We start from the raw sequence: 18,045 nt of genomic DNA on the forward strand, positions 1-18,045 counted from the left end.
GCAGCCGGTGCCTTGTAGCGGCTCCGGTCCCGGGAGGCCGGGACTCAATACCGCCCTTTCCCATTGGCTAACGCCCCCACGCCGCTGCTATGGCAACCAGCGCACCTGTTTGGCGGAGCCCGGGCGCGCGAGGCGCTGAGGCGAAAGCTATTGGCCAGCACGTGGGTGGGGCGGGCCCAGGAGGCGACCGACCGGGGAGAAGAACCTCTGCTCTTTCCGTCAACTCGATTGGTCGAAGGGGAGAAGGTGCGGACCAATCAACGACCGGCAGCCATGTGGCGCGATGCTCAGCCCAGGGGCCACGGGAGGAGAAGCGGCGCGAGCCGGCGGAGTGGGCGGGGCCTGCTGGAAGCGTCCGCACCGATTGGTGGGTGGGCGGGGAGGGCGGGGCAGGGGGCGGAGCCTGGCCGGGGAAAGGGCGCGCTGCGGAGGGCGCCGTGGGTGCGGTGAGGGGCCCGGGCGTGTGCGGGGCCCGGGCGGTGGGGGAGGCCGGGGGGCGGCCGGGCCGTGAGGAGGGCTGCGGTGTGGGGAAGGTGGTGGGAGTGGAGGGGTGGGGGAGGCCGCAGGGGCGTGGGGAAGGGCCGGTGTGGGGAAGGGCGTGGTGAGGGAAGCTGGCGGTGGGAGGAGCCGGAGGTGTGCAGAGGGCGGCCGAAGGGGTAGGAGAAGGCTGGGGGCTCCAGGATGGAAAACTGAAAGAGTCAGAGGGAAACCGGAGGCAGAGCGGTTCATAAACTGTGTTTGGGAGAGGGGGGGGATGCCGGTGTGGAGGGGCAGAAGAGAGGGCAACTGGAGAGTGGGTCGCCCTGTGCCCGCTGGTTCTAACCAGCTTGGTGTTCCTGGCTGGGCAGGCACCAATCCTGCCTTTTTTTTTTTTTATTTTCCCTTGCCATTTCAGAGGGCTTTTCAGGAAACCAAAATATGATGAGTGCTAAACTGCATAGCTGGCAGAGTGAGCCAGTCCAGCAGATGTGTTTGCGTGAGGCGTGTGATAAATGTGATAACTTCACAGCAACATGGAGTTGGATCTCATCTGCTCATGTTGGCACCAGTGTTTGGGAAGTGGGATGGGTCAGAGAGCTGCTCCCCTGAACACCAGCCCAGGCAGAAAATGATTAATTTTCAGCCAGTCACCCCCGTGATCCATCTCGGTGCATGAGCAGCAGGAGGTAGTGGGAAGCACTGACTGGGAATAAGGAAAATCAAATTGGCCTCCAAAGCGGGAGTTTATCGTGATGGTGATGGTTTAAAGTGACCATAAAGCCATCAAAGGTCTGTGTGTGCAGCTTGTCTTTGTGTTGGAAACAGATCTAAATAGGTGTGTTGTCTTTTTCTGGCTCTCAGTTATACCCCACGCAGCAGGATCCCAGCTGAGTTGGGAATTTTGTTGGCTGTTGCTAGGAGGAAGAGGGTGTTTTAATGAAACTGGTGGCATCAACAGCCTGTGATGTGAAAACCTGGAAAATCTCACCGCTGGCTCCCCTCATTTAGCACAACGGCTTCAAATTTTGATTTCTCTAACTAGAAACCTGTTTAAACACAAAGTTTGCTTTGTGTTAGTGGCATGCTTGAGGAAGTTAAGTATTTTGTGGTGAATAAAATTATATTCTTCTTTTTGAAAGGGATCAAGTTGATCGTGAATCGTCTGAGAAATGGCCACACGCATCAGATCAGTAAGTTGAAGACTTAAATGCTGCTTTGTGACGGTTTGTCTTGCAGAAATGTGTTTTTATAGCTATTTCTTGTGAGCGTTACTAGCGAAGACAGGAGAGTGTTTCTGCTTTAATGCCTACTCCAGAGGTACTGCTGGGGGAAGCACGATTTACCAAGGACTAGTTTGCTGCTGTTCTAGTTCCCAAGGGACCCAGGAATGCTCCAGCCCCTCAAGAACATCAGTGGCTTTGTCAGTGCTGCCAAATCAATTGGTCTGGAGACTTAGTTGTTCCCGAATCATTTCCCCAAACCTTAAAACATCATTCCTTGTACTGCATGTAGGGGCCCAGCTGCGGTCCCTGAGATCTACTCGACCGTTGTCACCTCTTTCTGTGATGACTGCATTGAATACAGGAGGTTAGAACACGGAAAGAGCAACATTTTGCTTAGCTTAGAGAGGTACTTGGACGTTACTCTTAGGAGTACAATTTGTTAAGCTGTTCTGTTGCATGACCCGTGACTCTTATTTATAGAGAAATTTCTATCTTCTGAACTATTTTTCTCATTAATTCAAATGAAGCTTATGGAAGACCAGTGAATTTCAGGTATTTAGGAAACAAAGAAACAAAACCCAACAATGTAGTGTCATGGTAGAGAGCATGAACAAGCTGTTGTACCCTCACAGCACGACACTAGGTAGGTAGTAATTCATATCCTAAAATCAATATAATCATGTGCAGCCTGGCTTTCTGCCTGCATTTTTTTAAAGCATCTAACTAATCCAGGTGCAGCACTGTCAGCTGCAGTTCTACTGGTTCTGGTCCTTGAGTGGGTTCATTTAGTACTTTCCCAAGAGGTGTGTGCTAGATTGTGTTGCGTGTTATAAATGTGCACGAAAGAATATTTAAATAGTCGTCGTCTTATCACCAGTTAGAATACTGTCCTTATACTTGGATATCCGAGTGGAAAACTGTCATATGGAAAGACAGGGACTGTCTCATCTGCACTGGTAGAAAATGGTTCTGACATGTAGAGGCAGACAGAGGGCATCATGCTGCTGCTGGGAGGCTGTGGTTCAGCACCTGGAAGTGCAGCGCGCAGTTTGGGTGCTCTCCTTCCCTGAGGATCAGGAATGAGACAGGGTCTGGAGGAAGCCAGGAAAAATATCGATGGAACAGAGCGACTGCCTTTGGAGGAGCAGCTGGAAAGGCTGGACCCCTCAGCAGGGATAGCACACCGCAGAGCGGAGGGGTGTGACGGGGTTTAGGGAATCCAGATGCTGCTGAGTAAAGCAAATGCAAACCTGTTGCAGTGGGGTGGTACAGGGAGAGTGAACTGGAGCCCTTGGACTCACATGCTCCTCCTGTCTCATCTGCTCTCTTGCAACTGGCAAAACCGAATAGACTACTGGGCCAACCTACTAGAACTTTAAAAAATTATTTCCATCAGACTGTGCTTTGCGTGCACCATCCTAAAAAAGTGGTTATGCTTGAGTGTCACTGAGCAGCTGCAGCGAACCCTTCCGGTCCCTGTTGCGTGTAGGGGGTGCTTTGTGGTAGAACCTTTGTTTGAGGATGTAGCACTTAGAAACTTGGGAGCGATTGTCATCTTTGTGTGGTTTCCCTGGGTTAAAATTCCCTTCGGCTCGATGCTGCAACTGCAGAGGTTGTAGCTTTTGTGTAGCAACAATAAGGAGCAAATCTGTTTCCAGGCAGGACAGGGCATTCTTTGTGCAAAAGCTGCCTCAGACTTGTCACTTGCATGTTCTGTGTTGGCAGTAAGGTCTTCAGTCTCAGTCCAGTTAGATGAGAACCAGACTGGAAGCTGTTAATTAGTTACTCAAGCCATTGATTTTAGAAAGTTTAAAAAAGGAAAGGAAGAACTAATGACTGACTAAGAAGGATAAGCCTTGCCTTTACCTGGTGGCTCCTTGGGTTGGAGAAGTCCGAGTTTCACATGCCCTGGAAATGGTTTTGCCCTGCTACTGGTGGCAGTTTTAGTGTTCTGAATTAGCTGGGCCATGTGGTTGAAGCAAATCCTGTTTGCTCTGCCATCAGGGCAGAGCCTGCCGCAGCCAGTCCTCTCTTTCTCCCTGCTACGTGAGCCACGTGGTGATGAGGCCGAGTCCTGCCCAGTACCAACCAGCATGTGAGCTGTGGGGACCGTTGGCGCGTCCGAACTTCCAAGTTACTGTGACAGCACAGGCATTCTGAAGAGTCTTTTGATTTATGAATTCAGACTCCTCCAGTTAAATCAGCTACTGACTAGTCGTGCAAAATTCCAGCGCATCAAGATCTCAGGACGTTCAGTTTACTCCTGCAGTCCGTTGGTGTGTGTCCACGTGCCAAAGTGCTCCTCTCCCTGTCTGCAGGCTGGCAGGACGTGCACGGTGATCGGCGGGTCAGGGTTCTTAGGCCAGCACCTAGTGGAGCAGCTCCTGGAGAAAGGTTACGTGGTCAAGGTGTTTGATATTCAGAAGAGATTTGACAATGACAGAGTGCAGTTCTTCCTGGGAGACCTGTGCGACAAAGAGGTACGTGGCATGGGTAGACAGAAAGGGTGGCTGTTTGCAGAAATGTTCCTTCCAGCAGCTTCCTGAGCCGTGCCTGGAGCGCTGAGATGCCTGGAGGCGTTGCACAGGTTGCACGTAGCTGTGTCTAGCCAGCCTCCAGGCCTCAGAAAGCTCCCAGGTTCTTCTCTGGAAAGAAAAGATGATGTAGTGCTTCTTTGCCCAAGGAAGGAGAGGGCATTGTGAAGGCCCTGAATGCTAATCCTGTTCCAGTTGCTCACCTTTATGGAAAGAATGACTTGAAATTTAGCATTTTTTGTTTCCATGAATAAAAAGCAACCTGTTTTTTTTCCTTCCTTTTTGAATTTTTTCTGAGTAAATGCTGCTGCTGTTGCTTCACTGCTGTCTCATGCGATGTGTGTTCCAGGCTTTGCTCCCTGCTTTACGAGGTGTGTCCGTGGCGTTTCATTGTGCTTCACCAGCTCCTTCAAGTGACAACAAGGAACTGTTTTACAAGGTGAACTTTATGGGAACCAAAGCAGTCGTCGAAGCCTGCAAAGAAGCTGGAGTGCAGGTAAGGGTAGAAAAAGCACGTGGAGGCTGTAGGGTGGTGGTGTGACTTTGACACTTGCAGCATGGACCGATTTCAGTCTAGTTTGATAGAGGGGCAGAGATCTCTGAGACACTGAATTCCTACTTGTTCTGTGAAAATTAGTGGGAGAAAGAGACTCTGTAGTGTGTGGTGTGAACTCAGCCCATGTTTGCCGCAGAAAACCTACACGTTGCAATCTTCCTGACTGCAGGAAAAGCATCCATTAGAATTTGTCCTGTTAGACATCTGGGAAATCACCCACAGGAGAGCCACAGCTGACAAGTGGATTCTTTCACACTTTAACGAGGAGCCAGCTCTAAAGATAGCTTTTCCAGCAGGGGAAGTGTTCGTGGCATCTGTTACCTGTGTGAATTCTCCGACACGTAACGAGAAGGAATACACTTGTGCTATAATCTCCGTATAATTTGGTTTAGAAAGTCATTTGCCCACAAAAGAAAGAGCCAGAGGAAACCAGGCTGCTGTTCAGGCAAGGTTGTGGCTTGGTTTTTTTTCCTCCTTATGTTATTTTGCTGTCACATGAGTTCTTATTTAAATTCTTAGCAAATTTTCCAAGCGCAATGCGTGCGAGGATCCCTTACTTATTCTGGGCAGAGATGTTGCCAGCAAACCATGTGTTTTGCACGGTGTCCATGCACAACTCTGGAAGTGACCGTGTTGAGGAGTAAATTATGCCTGTCACATAGGGCTCCCAGCCCCACAGGTTGTTTGTTGGGTTTTTCCTCCCCTTCCTCGTGTAATAAGCTGTTGTAGGAAATGGGCCACACGGTGTCTGCCTTCAGGCTCAGTCTGGATTCTGCCAGAGCAAGGAGTCAAGTCTTGTTGGAACTTGTTGGATCTAGTCATCTTTCTGTTACAGTGTAGATCTTGTTTAAAACCACATGAGTAATTACTCAAATACATCGCTGGCTTCCTGTTTTGAACCCACTAGGGTACGTTTTTATCCAACAAAAAAATCCCAGATAAGAATTCTTTCTTGTTTAATCTACCGTGATACTGTGACTGTAAAGATGAGCAAATATATCTTAAAAACACTCCTTGAGTGTTGAGGGCTAAAATGTGCCAAGCCAAGTGGGCACTCTGATTTTCTTGGAGATGTTTTTCCCTTGATTGGCTGCCTTGGATGTTTGTTGAGATTTTTTCTTTTAATCTTTAGGTGGCACTAAACAATGTGACAGAGTCAATTAAAAGTGTGGGAGTTTTCTTACCTGCAGTTTCAGATTGTCCTCTGTTAGCCAGTGTTCTCCTAGACTTAGTTTAGTATCTGTGGGATTAGTTGATCAAACATTATTATTGTCTTTACTCAGCCTTCATAAATAATGACCCTTTTGTCTTAGGCTTTAAAAAAAACCTGTTTTTCTTTCACCTCTCTTGCAGAAACTGGTGTTAACTAGCAGTGCCAGCGTAGTTTTTGAGGGCAGAGACATAAAAAATGGATCAGAAGACCTTCCTTACGCAAAAAATCCTATTGACTATTACACAGAGACGAAGATCCTGCAGGAGAAGGTATTTGGGGTCGGATGGTTAACGTTGTTGTTTTCTCTCAAAGTAGGGCATGGCCCGAGGGGCACAACAGACTCCTCGAGACTGACAGATCTCTCTTGTTCTCCAGAACCTCTCTTTGATTAGAAAGAAGAATCTCATTCTTACAGTTGCAAAGAACATCTGCACAGAATCATGCAGGTGTAGCCATGCCTGCCAGAGTTTTCAGAGTATAGCTGAAATAGAAAATTCCCTTCTTTTAGACAAACCTGTCTGACTCCAGCCCTCATGCTCTCAGCATGGAGGCTAGTGAGCTGTGAATTCATTTGTTCTGTTACTGAGAGGTACGACAGGCGACTACCACTTGCATCTTTCACCGGTGGCCCACATCCTTTTCCTGAGATGTGCTGGTAGGTTGGTGCAGGGGCTGCTTCCCTAGCAGCTGGCTCGCAGTCCCAGTAAATAAGTACTGAGTTACGCCTCCCTTGGCTGGTGCAACTCCCAAGTAGTGGATTCACTTATTAAAAAGAGAATAAAATAAAGCTGTGACATAAACTGCCAGGCAAGTTGAATGAAATAGTGTGTTACACTACAGAGGTGGTTCCTGGAGAAAGAATAGAAGAACTGGCAGAGATGTCGCTGTCGTTGCAAGAGCCATGTGATGATCCCATTTCTTACCTGACCCAGCTTTGCTTTAAGGGCAGTCGAAGGGAATTTTTTGCCCTCTCTGCTCCTACTGGAAGACTGTTCCAGAACTACATTTACCTGACTTGCAGCCTGAAGGTAGAGATGGGATTGTGAACAAGTCCCATGGGGAAGGAGAAGATGAGATGGAGATGTGGGCTGAGTTAAGGAGCATGCCAGCCTAATAACATGTTGTGAGCTAACGCTGCTGGCCATATACTGAAAATGTTAAAACAGATCTAAAAAATTCCCCTACATGTGAATGTCTGCTGCTTTAGACATTTGCAGATCATCAGTGTCTGTTCTACCTCAGGTTCTTAATGCTGCAGTATTTATGGTTTAAATGTGGTATGCCAATGTTTTATATCAAGGTGAAAAAACATGGTTTTTTTTTTTCAAATTTTTTTCAATGGCTTGTGTCTCAGTCGTGGAAGGAATGCACGCTTTTTGTGCAAGAAGAATTGAAGCTTGCTTCCGTGCTGAAGCTGACAGTGTGTCCTCTAAAGTCAAGTACTAGCCTTTAAGAATTTTTCTTGCGTTCCTTGAAAAGAGCTTAATGGAAAATGCAGCAAACCCATCTGTTCATTCACAAACATGACCACTCTGCAGTAAAGTGGACTCATAACGTGGGAGCTTATGAGTAGCAATCCAGTCTAGATCAATATGCTTGTGTTTTGGGTGAAACAGTGAAAGTATTCAGTGTTTGTGTGCGTTGTTCTTGGAGTTTTAATAGAAAATCCAGCAGCTGTTAAAAATTAGTAGAACACCTTGTTTGGAAACTCCCAGTAGAATTGGATCTTCTTCAAAGGCACCTTGTTAAATCTGCTCAGCACGTGGTGCTGCTGGGCAGGTGGTGTCACCCCTTCTGAGTGCCATCGAGAGGGCCCTTGGTGGGAATCTTCCACTGATGGATGAGAGAGATGGAGATGGAATTGCTCAGTGTCCTTCTTTACTCCAGCATGTCCATAAAGAATTCATGGAACGAAGGAACTCTGAGCTCCTCTGGTATCTGTGGTGTTAAACGAGAGGCAAAGAGTTCCTTTCCTTTGCCTGTCAGTTCATTAAGAATTCACCAATAAAAACAGATTTTTGTGGTTTTCTCATTAAAGAGAAGTGGGAGAAGAGATGGGAACAAAGGAAGGATCATTTGTAAAGATGTGGGTGGACAGTAATCCTTCCACTGATGTCTTCCCAAGGAGATGGGGGAACACCCACCCCCTTTTGTGATTGCCTTGGAATATATTGCTAAGCCATATTTTTCTTCCCAGCCTTTCTCTCCTGATTTGGTTATATTTTTTTTTTTCCTACAGGAAGTGCTCAGTGCAAATGACCCAGGCAACAATTTCTTCACCACTGCTATTCGTCCCCATGGAATATTTGGTCCCAGAGACCCCCAGCTGGTTCCCATCCTCATCCAAGCAGCTAAGAGTGGCAAAATGAAGTTCATGATTGGGTGAGCAAGGCTCAGTCATTTTATAGCTTTTGTGAAAATCGATGCTGAGCCTGCAAAGCCCTTTTGGAAGGGAATAATATTAGATCAGTAGTGGTGTTGTGGTGTGGAAAAAAGTACTTTTCTTTAATTTTCCGTTTGTGATCCAGGATTCTTTTTTTAAAAAATCCTTGTATGTTAGGGACTCGTGCACTCGATGGTGAGTGTTCATAGTGCAAAAAGAATATCAGTGGGGAAAGCTGACATGGCCTGAGCTGTGTTTGCATTGTCTGAAGAGCTGTCCTTTTAACTCTGAGAGCTCAGATTACTTGCTGTTAGTGTCATTAACCTACACTTCTGCTATGTGAGGTTCCTGCAATTAAAAAGCCTCTATGGCAGTGTTCTGATATTTCTGATTATGACATCAAAGGTATTTGCCTTGTTATTGAGCCTTGCAGAGCTTCTGGTGGACCACTGAAATTTTAGAGCAAGAAATAGTTCAAGCTACTGCTAAGGGTATTTTTATCAATTGTATTATGCTCTTGAAAAGAAATGTTCTCTTTAATTTCTAGTGGATTTTTATTACATGCAGAGAGCTGGTTTGCCTGTATGTGTGCACATGTGAGTGTGTGCTTGGGGTAGGAGGGGGAAAGGGGATAGGGTTGTGGGGTTTTGGTGTTGAGGTTTTTGGGTTTGTGGGTTTTTGGTTCTTATTCTTCCTTACAGTTCACTTCTGAATTACTCTCTCAGACTGCCCCGTGAGCAGCAAACCTACACAAACTCAAGGCTTCCACCTCCTGCAAGTCTGCGTTCTCTTCCAGCTCAAACATACATTCCTTGTTTGAGTTTTCCTACCACCATACAGACCTGTATGTCCCTTCCAAGAAAACAAATAAAATAGCCACTCATCCTTGAACGTAGGAAGTGAAAATCATTCTTTCTCAGAATGTTGGATTGCAGCAATACTGGTTTTTATGGCCAAATGAGTGTGGCAATGGTTTTGTAATGAACCATTTGTTTGATTTAGCTGGACTCTGGAAAGTGATACACAGGTGCATTTTTGTTTTCTGTACCTGGATAGAAATAGATTTAACACAGGGTTAAATCTGTTTCAGCTAGGGCTGAAGTTGGCTTATTGAGAGAGTAAGTTAGAGTTTCATGAGCCAAGAAATTCATAATTGAGAGCTTGTCCTCAAGTGACTCTCTTCGTGCTAGTTACCACTCTGTTTCTATTTGTTCTGCTTCTGTGGATCGCTCTGCTCATTCTGAGACCTGTAGGAGCTGCAACACCTAGAAACTTGATAACTTGTGAGGTTTAAAAATGGTAGTTACAGGAATGTAAACTTTGAGGGCTTTGACAAGAGCTGAGACAATAACAGCCTTTCCTCTGTCTCCAAAATAATGTGCAGCAATTTCGTCTGACAGGGTATAGCCTGAAGCTGCAGCACAAGACAGCGTAAGAGGAAACTTGGAATAAACATATCTTGTGTGAAAGTCCTTCCTTTTACCTCAAGCAGATTTTTCAGCCTGACTCACCTTAGGGCTAAACTTCTTCCTTTTGTCTGTGCAGGGATGGAAAGAACTTGGTGGATTTCACCTATGTGGAAAACGTGGTCCATGGGCACATCCTAGCAGCAGAAAACCTTCACCAAGACTCTCCTCTGTGTGGGAAGGTAAGGAAGGACCTAGCAAGGGGAGAGGAGTGGGTGTCCCCCAGCAGACACCCTGTGGTTCCTGCGGAGTTTTGTCTGTACTCAACATCTATCTTGGAGATGGGTGGAACTAGCACACAAAAATGGGTCGATTTTTCTCATTTTCCTGTGGGTATAACGGATGGTTTCCCATCTGGTGACCGTTGTGGGTCACCAGCCCAACCACGTGGGTTGAGATGTATGAATATACTTTAACTTCATGCTATCAAACTCCTTGTGAAAGCAAATCCAGGCAGAATGGTGGGCAGCCAAGACTTGTACACGAGAAACAGAATTATTGAGCTTTTATGAGAGAGTTCAGAAGAGGAGAAGCTTCTATAGATTTTTATGGCACCACTGCGCTCCGGGCATGTACTGTACCTACAGCTAGGATGCTTTTATGTGTTTGTGGTGTGGTGTTTGACCGTTTGAGTAATCTGGAGTGTTGGAAGTAGCTGGCTTTCTTAGCAAAGAAGGGGTTCCTCGCTCTCCAGACAGAGGGGGTTAGTGCAAAGCAGTTTCTCATGAAGATCTGTTCTCAGTCAAGCCAGGGATGCCAGCCTCCTCAGCGTGAACGTGAGACGGGCCATCACAGGGACAAACTTGTGAAAACCCTAATGATTTTATCATCTGGCTTTTTGTCTTCCTCTCTTCCAGGCATTTCATATCACAAACGATGAACCAGTTCCTTTCTGGGCTTTCATGTCCCGTATCTTGACTGGCTTGAACTACGATCCCCCCAAGTACCGTGTTCCCTACTGGCTGGCGTATTACCTGGCCCTGCTCGTGTCTCTGGTGCTGCGGCTGCTCAGCCCTCTGGTCACCATCAAGCCCACTCTCACCCCTATGCGGGTGGCGTTAGCTGGAACGTTTCACTATTACAGCTGTGAACGGGCCAAAAGAGTCATGGGCTACAAACCGGTGGTGAGCTTGGATGAAGCAATAGACAGGACTCTGCAGAGCTACCCCCACCTACGCCAGGCTAAAGCCTGAGAAGTTTAGATGGATTTTTTTCTGCTTGTTTTCATAATTGCTTTGACATCTTATCAGGAACATTGAAGCAAATTGTACCAGTTCTCTGGAACAGGGAGTTTTCCTGAAGTCCTTCCTCCTCCTCACCATTATCAAGACAGCTTTGTCCGGGGTGAAAAAAAAACTCACGTAGGAGCTGTGCTAACAGTTCATTGATGTGACTTCTTGTTTTGAAACAGCTGCTGAACCCTCTGGACTGTGAATAAACACCCCGCTGTGCCCTCTTCAGTCCCAGCCCAGCACATCAGCATTCCTCTGTCTTCTCTCTCCACCCTTGTCCTCTGTTTTGTTGCTCTGGTGATAACAGCCACCTCTTCCCATAGCTGCAGATGGGTTCATGAGACACCTCTCACGACTGGTTCCTCTCTGTGGTTTGGCTTTTTCGGAGAGGCTTGTGCTGAAAAGGAGTTCTGCCACCATCTCTTAAATCATTGAAGCTGATTTTGCTATTCCCTCCATGATTAGTGGGTGATTTGGCTTCTTACTGAGGCATCAGAAGGAAACCTGAGAAGAGGCATGCTAGGCCTCTCTGGGTAAGAAAGCACGTGCCTTTGTTTCTGCAGGAGCCTGTTTCCAGTCAAAAATAACCCAAATAAACCAAGAAAAGATGACTTCCTAATTTGGTGTTCCATCTTTGAAAGGGCAGATCCCATTCTGAGTATCTCAGCATGAACAGGACTTGAGTCCTTCCCGTTGTGGAGGGGAGATCTTTGCTGTGGCTGTTGTCAGCCAGCACCTGCTGGTTCACTTTCCCTAAAAACTGCATTGGCTGGAAGATGCTGCTGCACAAAACTCTCCTCTTGGCTGACGTGGTACTGCTGGTCATGGTGACTTTTGGTGCTCTGACCACTTCGGGCGTGCAAAAACCTCTTTACTGCAAGAAAATGGTGATCATGATGCCATGTTCACTGTGTGTTTAGTCTGACATTTCCAGTAAGTGTACTTTGCCCTAGAATCTCTCTAAGTGCTTCAGGTCTGGTTTGTTTTTAAATGAAGAGTTTAGGTTACACTTGGAACTTCCCTCCGTGCCAGTTCCTGGCTCTCTGGGAGTTTTGTTGTTTCAAATTTCAGGAATATGGGAAGTGCCTCACTCAGTGAGCCTTAACCTCATCTGGGAGCTCGATACGCTGCTTAGAAATTAGTTTTATTATAACTTCTGGTTATTTTCTGGAGAGTTTTATGTTGGGCTCTTTTGTCCCTGGACACTCGTATTTGCTGCTTTAACAGCTGGTTAGTTTTACCAACTTTTGCCTTGCTTGATCTTGAAGTAAATACTACCCAGTTGCTTGGGCCAGTTCACACAGTTCTGGTTTACACCTGTCAGCCACCTTGGACTTTTTTCTTTTATTTTTTTCCCCAGCCTGTAGGGTTAAATATTTAAAACTTAAAGTCTAGAGTAGAATTCTTCAACAGGATGTTGTTCAAAAAAAAAAAACACAAACCCAAAACCTGTGGTTCCTAGGTTTTCTGTGATCTGTTTGTGTCATCCCACATCCCATCTCGGGGAGAGACAGATGCTGCTTTCAAAGACCTGGGCTGCGTTGGCCTTGGTGTGATGCATCAATGTGCCAGCACATACTCAGTGTTAATGGAAAGATCCTTCTTCCCTTCTTGTTTCTCTAAGTGCATACCAGTGCCCCATCTAGATAAAAAAATTAACTTGTGACATATAAAAAGAGCCACTCGTATGGTGAAACCACAGCTGGCTGAGAGACATGGCTTTATTGCTAAGGTTTTGTAAAAGGCTGGGCATCTCGCCTGCTTTAAGGGGGGAGGAAGGCTGGAGTATGTTTGTTCCTTGCTCTTTTCTGTAAAGCTGGGCCCACGTATGGTTTTTGTAAGGTAGTCAACTGACACTAAACTCGTAACTCGTTACTGGAAGAATGGCTTTCTGTGACAATGGACAGTGGTGCTGCTTTTGGGACCCGTGGTGCAGCACAGCGGAGCACTTCAGCTCCCCATCCGTGAAGGGGGGGTAACGCTGCCCTCGGAGAGGCCGTGAGAGATCAGGGTTGTACTGAAGTGAGAGGAGCAAAGTGCTATGATCACTGAAGTCCATAAAGCCAGGTAAAAGCACGTTTTGGCCTCTAGATGGCATTTCCCAGCTAGATCTGCCCTGCAGCTTCCATCAGTCCCCAAAATGCTGTGTCTCAGTCCTTGGACACTGTTCCAGTGGAGGGTTACTCATCTCCCCATGCCTGTGGAGGACTGCCAAGGTAAGAGGTGAAGGTAACAACCAGAAGATGCTACAGAAACAAGAGGCACTGGAAATTCAAGTGCTGGATAAAAAGCAGCAGGCAAGATGGTTTTCCTCACGTGTCTGGTTAATGCAAGAAGGGTAAAGCAGAGGTTTGTTTGCGTGGGGGCGAGCAGTTTCCCAGAGCTGGGCATGGAAAAGCAGCATTGCATCATGCTGAAGTTGGTTTGACTTGGTACTCCCTCTGTAATTAGGTCAGTTCCCAGCATTTCTGCTGGCAGGCTGACTAGCTGCTGTTTTCCAGCACAGGAGTAAACAGGCATTGTTGCTGTGGTGGAGCCTGACGCTGCTGTGCCTGTACCCCTGGCCACAGCGGAGGAGCAGCCATGCTTTATCTATAGCCTCTTCCAGCCCGGAGCAAGCCTCCTCCTCTCAACTCGTTCTCTCGTCCTAATAAGCACCTGCACGATCCCATCTTGTGTTTTCTGGGCAAGTGAGTGAGATCCTTCTGTGATTTAGCTGTCACGCCGCCTCTTTGCAGCCTGTGTCTCGTGTGTGTCAGCAAGCAGGAGGCTGCAAAGCAAAATCACCGTTATCTAAATTTCCTTCCAAACATCTGTGGTCAAACGCAGTTGCAGCCTGTCGTTCTTGGTGACTTTCAAGAGGAGCTGCTAGAGACTTCAAAGGCTTTCCTAGAGCGCTCTTGTCCAACTTCTTATCTCTCTCGCTTTGCTTTCGTGGCTTTTTCTTGTCGCAGCTCCTGATTTTGCTGACCTGAGACTGGTTTTGGTTTGACAAGCAGTGGGAGAGATGGAGAGATCTTCTTTTGCTTACCCTAGAGAAAGGGGAGGGAGGGAGGGAGAAAGAGGAATAAAAGTGCTTCTCTAGGTGGAGTTAAGGTAACTAAGAACCCCATTTCCCCTCCTGCAGAGAGACTGCAGAGGGGATGTACACCCAGGAGGAATGTTACAGTCTGAGAAAAACCTTCCAGTCTTGCCCTTAGAATGTGCAGGAAGCTCTTGTCCGGACAAACCTCTGTGCCAAAAAGGAAAAAGGGTGACTTGGTTGCAATTACTTGAAACAGGTAAGAGGAACAATTGATGAAAAAGCAGGTCAGAAGTTATCTTGCATGCCCAGTGAGCAAAAAGGCACGGAGGCAAACTTAAGTCAAGCCCGAGGTGGGTATGTGGGAGGTTTCGGGTGGAGGATAACGTTGGCATCACACGAGCGTGTGGTTACCGCTGCGGAAGCTCAGTACCTTCAGTGACTTATAATAAACACAGGGACCTACAATGTGTTGCAGTGCTGGAATGCACCCTTCTGTGAAACTGTGGAAGGGGCACCTGTTGACTCAGTAGGTCCTCGCGTGTGTTACTCGAATCGGCTGATGCCAGCGATCGCCAAGCACCAGTGTGGCTTTCCACACCTGTTAGCACTGCCGAGCCAAGCGTGGCACGAGTGGGCTGGCCTCTGCTCCTTCAGAGGATGGCTTACCGAGTTTCGCTGGTCTTGTGCAAGCCTTTGGAAAGAGCCAGGTCCACAGATGGAAGTGATAGTGCACCTTGGTCCTTGTTATGGGAGAAGGAAAGCAACTTGTTTTGCCTCCGAGCCCGGAGGAAGGTTGCTGAGCTGGTGATGAGAAATGAAAGGGCATCTCCCTACTTGCAACAGAGCATGTTTGAGGTGTCTCTGCTACCAGATTGCACATGTTTTACTGTCTGAGCAATGCCACCAGGCTGGCACTCAGCCACAGCCTCTCTTTTACCCTGCATTTGCTGACAAAATCGTTTTGCCTCCGTGCCCGGAGCTCCTGGCCGCCTGGGCAGGTGTGTCTTTGTGACCATGGGTGAGACTATTGTATTGTAGCTCTAGGTAGCCACGGATGTGCGAATCTGTTCTGCTACCTGCTATTAGGAAGGTGAGGTCTGGCATTTTGGCAGTGCTTTGTAATGACACCTCGTGAAAAACCAGTTGGATTCCCTCGTAACAAATGGGTGTAGTGGTTTTACACCCTTCTACTCATCGCGGCTCTGCTCAGTCTCTGCTGAGGCTTTGGTGTTCTGTCACCTTGGCAAAGGCCCAAAGGGTTGACGGGTTAGTCACCTTCCCTCCACCTTCGGTGCAAGGATGGGGGCCACATAGTTACACAGGAGAGAGTGTTATCGGAAAACCAAGAAATATTCCAATGGGATTCAGTGCTCTGGAATTTTGTTGACGGATTTTTCATGATGAGAAAATACTCAAAAGTTTTTAAAAGAATATATTGTAGTAACTGTTCCAACACAAGCTGGACTGGAGAGGAAGGCTGTGTGCCCCTCGGCAGGAGTCCGCTGCTGTCGCAAGGATGACGGGAATTGCCGCGCCGCTCGGTACAGCCGCCTTCCCGTAAAATCGGCTGCCTGAATTTTGAGAGTCGAGCAGGTTCCTACCTTGTAGGCATCACTGTTTCTAAACGGATGTGTCCTGCACCTCTGGAAAGGAACGTGCTGTCGAGTTGTGCAAGCTGGTTTTAAACTGGCTGTTTCTGGGAGCGGTAGCAGGGTGCCCGTGGCAGAAGATGGCTTAGAGAGGCTGATGTAGCCCAGCAAGAAGTGACTGTGGCATGGGCATCACTGCCATTCCCAGCCAGCCAGACCTGCCAGCCCGACCTTCCGTGGTGTTAGCCATGAGCTTTCCTGTGCTTTCCTCTGTACGGCCCATGGACTGGGGTTTGGCTAAGGGATCCCCTTCGCTCATCCAAAAAAACCCCAAACCAGCCCACCTCCGAAGGCAAAGCTCTCATTGGAAAGTGTCTACTTTGCAGCTCAGTCTTCATTTTTTTCTGGTTTTACTTTCTTGGCTGCAACTGCCCTTCGTACTTGTCATGTTCTCTCCTGGGCAGTTCTCTTACACTATGGTCAGGTCACTTCTGTTTCTTTTTTAAAATTATTTTTTGATTATTTTTTTTTTACCTAAATGGTCTGAGTCCTTTAAATCTTTTGCTGTTAGACATTCTGTCCAGCCTGTGAGTGGTTTCTGTGGCTGCAGCTTCCTTGTGTGATGTAATTCTCATGTCTCGCTGAACCCAAATGATCCGCTTTGCAGCGCACTAAGAATCTGCGGAAGGCAGATCACCAGCAGTGGGCAAGCATCAACCAGTGCCAACTGTGAAACATCTTCGAGAGGTGCCCGTGCTTTTCCCTTAAAGGAGATTCAGGGAGAATCCATTTCCTGGTAAAGTCAGATACTGCAGGCTGAAACTTACCTACAGCTTTTACAGAAAAATAGTGTTTCCTAACTGGAGATAGGGGAACGAGGCTTTTGTGAAGCATCTGTGTGTCCCTGGAGAAGGTTGTGTTGTTGAGAAAGAGCGACAGGACGTTCCTCCTGCTTTGGGCTGGGCTGGCTTCTCTGGCACACCTGGATGGCAGCCTTAATGCACCTTTGGCTGGTGGCCCGAGGAGGGAGGCTGGATCTGCAGCAGGGTGAGGGAGAGGTTTCAAGCCAGACCCTCTTGGTTTTAATCTGGTATGGAGGAAAAGATGCCCCTCTTGGATTCTGCTCCCCGACTGAGGAGGAGAAGGGGCTTGTTTTTGTTGACCTCAGCGCACGCAGGGTTTGCTCCGGAGGTGTGCAGCTGAACTGTGCTCTTTCCAGATGAGGCTGGTCTTGCCAGTGAGACTGCTTTCTCCTGAAGCATCCCGAGTTTGTCGGTGTTTAACCTGGAGCTGCTAGCTTGGAAAAGGTGCTGCTTCTTGCAGTGGTGAGGGTTACAGTTTTGCCAGCTTCAAAGTGGTATTGGGCTGGGGTTGTTGCTGTATATAGTAACAAAAAGACCTGGTTTCACTCCCCCTACACACACATGTGCACACACACTGCCCATTAAATGGATTCTAACGCAAATCTGGAGTCTTTCTCCCTAAGCCTCTTCTAGAAGCTGGAGAGATGATGCTCCTGATCTGATTGTCTCAGGGAAGTGCCTAGAGTGAAGTAAATTGGCTTCCCCTACAGGCTTACTGGACGGTCTTGTAGCCTCTGGTCTGGAGTGACCTCGTGGTGCTGCGTGCGGCGGCCCCGTGGCGCGGTGCCCTTCCCGATGCCGCGCCGGCCTGCCGCTGGCTGCCAAAACCCTCTGCCTCTGGCCGCTGCTGTGATTTTGAAATGCCATGTCATTAAAAACTGAAGGTGCTGCTGTAATTACGAGGAGGAAAAACACCCGTCAGGGTTTCTGTGCCTGCTGGTGTGAGTGACATCCAGCTATGCTTTGGAAAGAGTGGTTTATCTGAGAGCTTAATGGGGATAAAACCACAAAGGCTTGTTTGGGACTGATTGGCCATACCTGTTGAAGCTGCTGAGCACCATCGATGCGCTTGCTGAGCTTTGTTTGCAGTATGGGAGTGCTGTGAACTGCGGTGACAGAACAGCCCTGGAAATCTCCAGTTCAAGGAAAGCTGACTGCGTGGTTGGCTGTGGTTATTTTCAACCAAACAGGGTATGAAAAGCCTTTTCTACAGGGGGAGGAAAAAAAAAAGAAAAATAAGTGTTCCCATCCTACGCTCCTTACTGGGAAATGAGACAAAGCTGTGGTTTACATTGGTATAGTTGTATACTAACATATCTATACATATATACTGCATTTCCCATGGTGTCTAATGTCTCTGACCCTCTGGTCTTGTTCTAGTCCATGCAAGAAAAGTAGGAGGTCTCTTTCTGTGTTCTGCCAGTCCTGGAAGACAACTGTTCTTGAGACTTCCTTCTTTCCAGACTTCTTAAAGTGCGTGT

At 47.6% G+C, this 18,045-nt stretch overlaps 1 protein-coding gene across 1 annotated transcript; it reads left to right on the forward strand.

Annotated features, from left to right (window-relative positions):
- Positions 1 to 1,649: 1,649 nt before the first annotated feature.
- NSDHL (NAD(P) dependent 3-beta-hydroxysteroid dehydrogenase NSDHL) lies at positions 1,650 to 11,048 on the forward strand. Its single transcript, XM_086619754.1, has 7 exons — positions 1,650 to 1,670; positions 4,022 to 4,183; positions 4,587 to 4,733; positions 6,147 to 6,275; positions 8,246 to 8,388; positions 9,935 to 10,037; positions 10,713 to 11,048. The coding sequence occupies exons 1-7, from the start codon at positions 1,650 to 1,652 to the stop codon at positions 11,046 to 11,048; spliced, it is 1,041 nt and encodes a 346-aa protein (XP_086475880.1).
- Positions 11,049 to 18,045: the final 6,997 nt, after the last annotated feature.

This window comes from Tauraco erythrolophus, chromosome 13 (assembly GCF_009769465.1).
Source record: "Tauraco erythrolophus isolate bTauEry1 chromosome 13, bTauEry1.pri, whole genome shotgun sequence".
Lineage (NCBI taxonomy): Eukaryota > Metazoa > Chordata > Aves > Musophagiformes > Musophagidae > Tauraco > Tauraco erythrolophus.

What these genes read in the sequence shown, in the direction of transcription:
- NSDHL (XM_086619754.1), top strand. Translation starts at nt 1,650, where the DNA reads ATGGCCACACGCATCAGATCA. An exon ending in TGGCCACACGCATCAGATCA is followed by an intron (nt 1,671 to 4,021) that starts GTAAGTTGAAGA and finishes CCCTGTCTGCAG; the next exon opens with GCTGGCAGGACGTGCACGGT. An exon ending in ACTCTCCTCTGTGTGGGAAG is followed by an intron (nt 10,038 to 10,712) that starts GTAAGGAAGGAC and finishes CCTCTCTTCCAG; the next exon opens with GCATTTCATATCACAAACGA.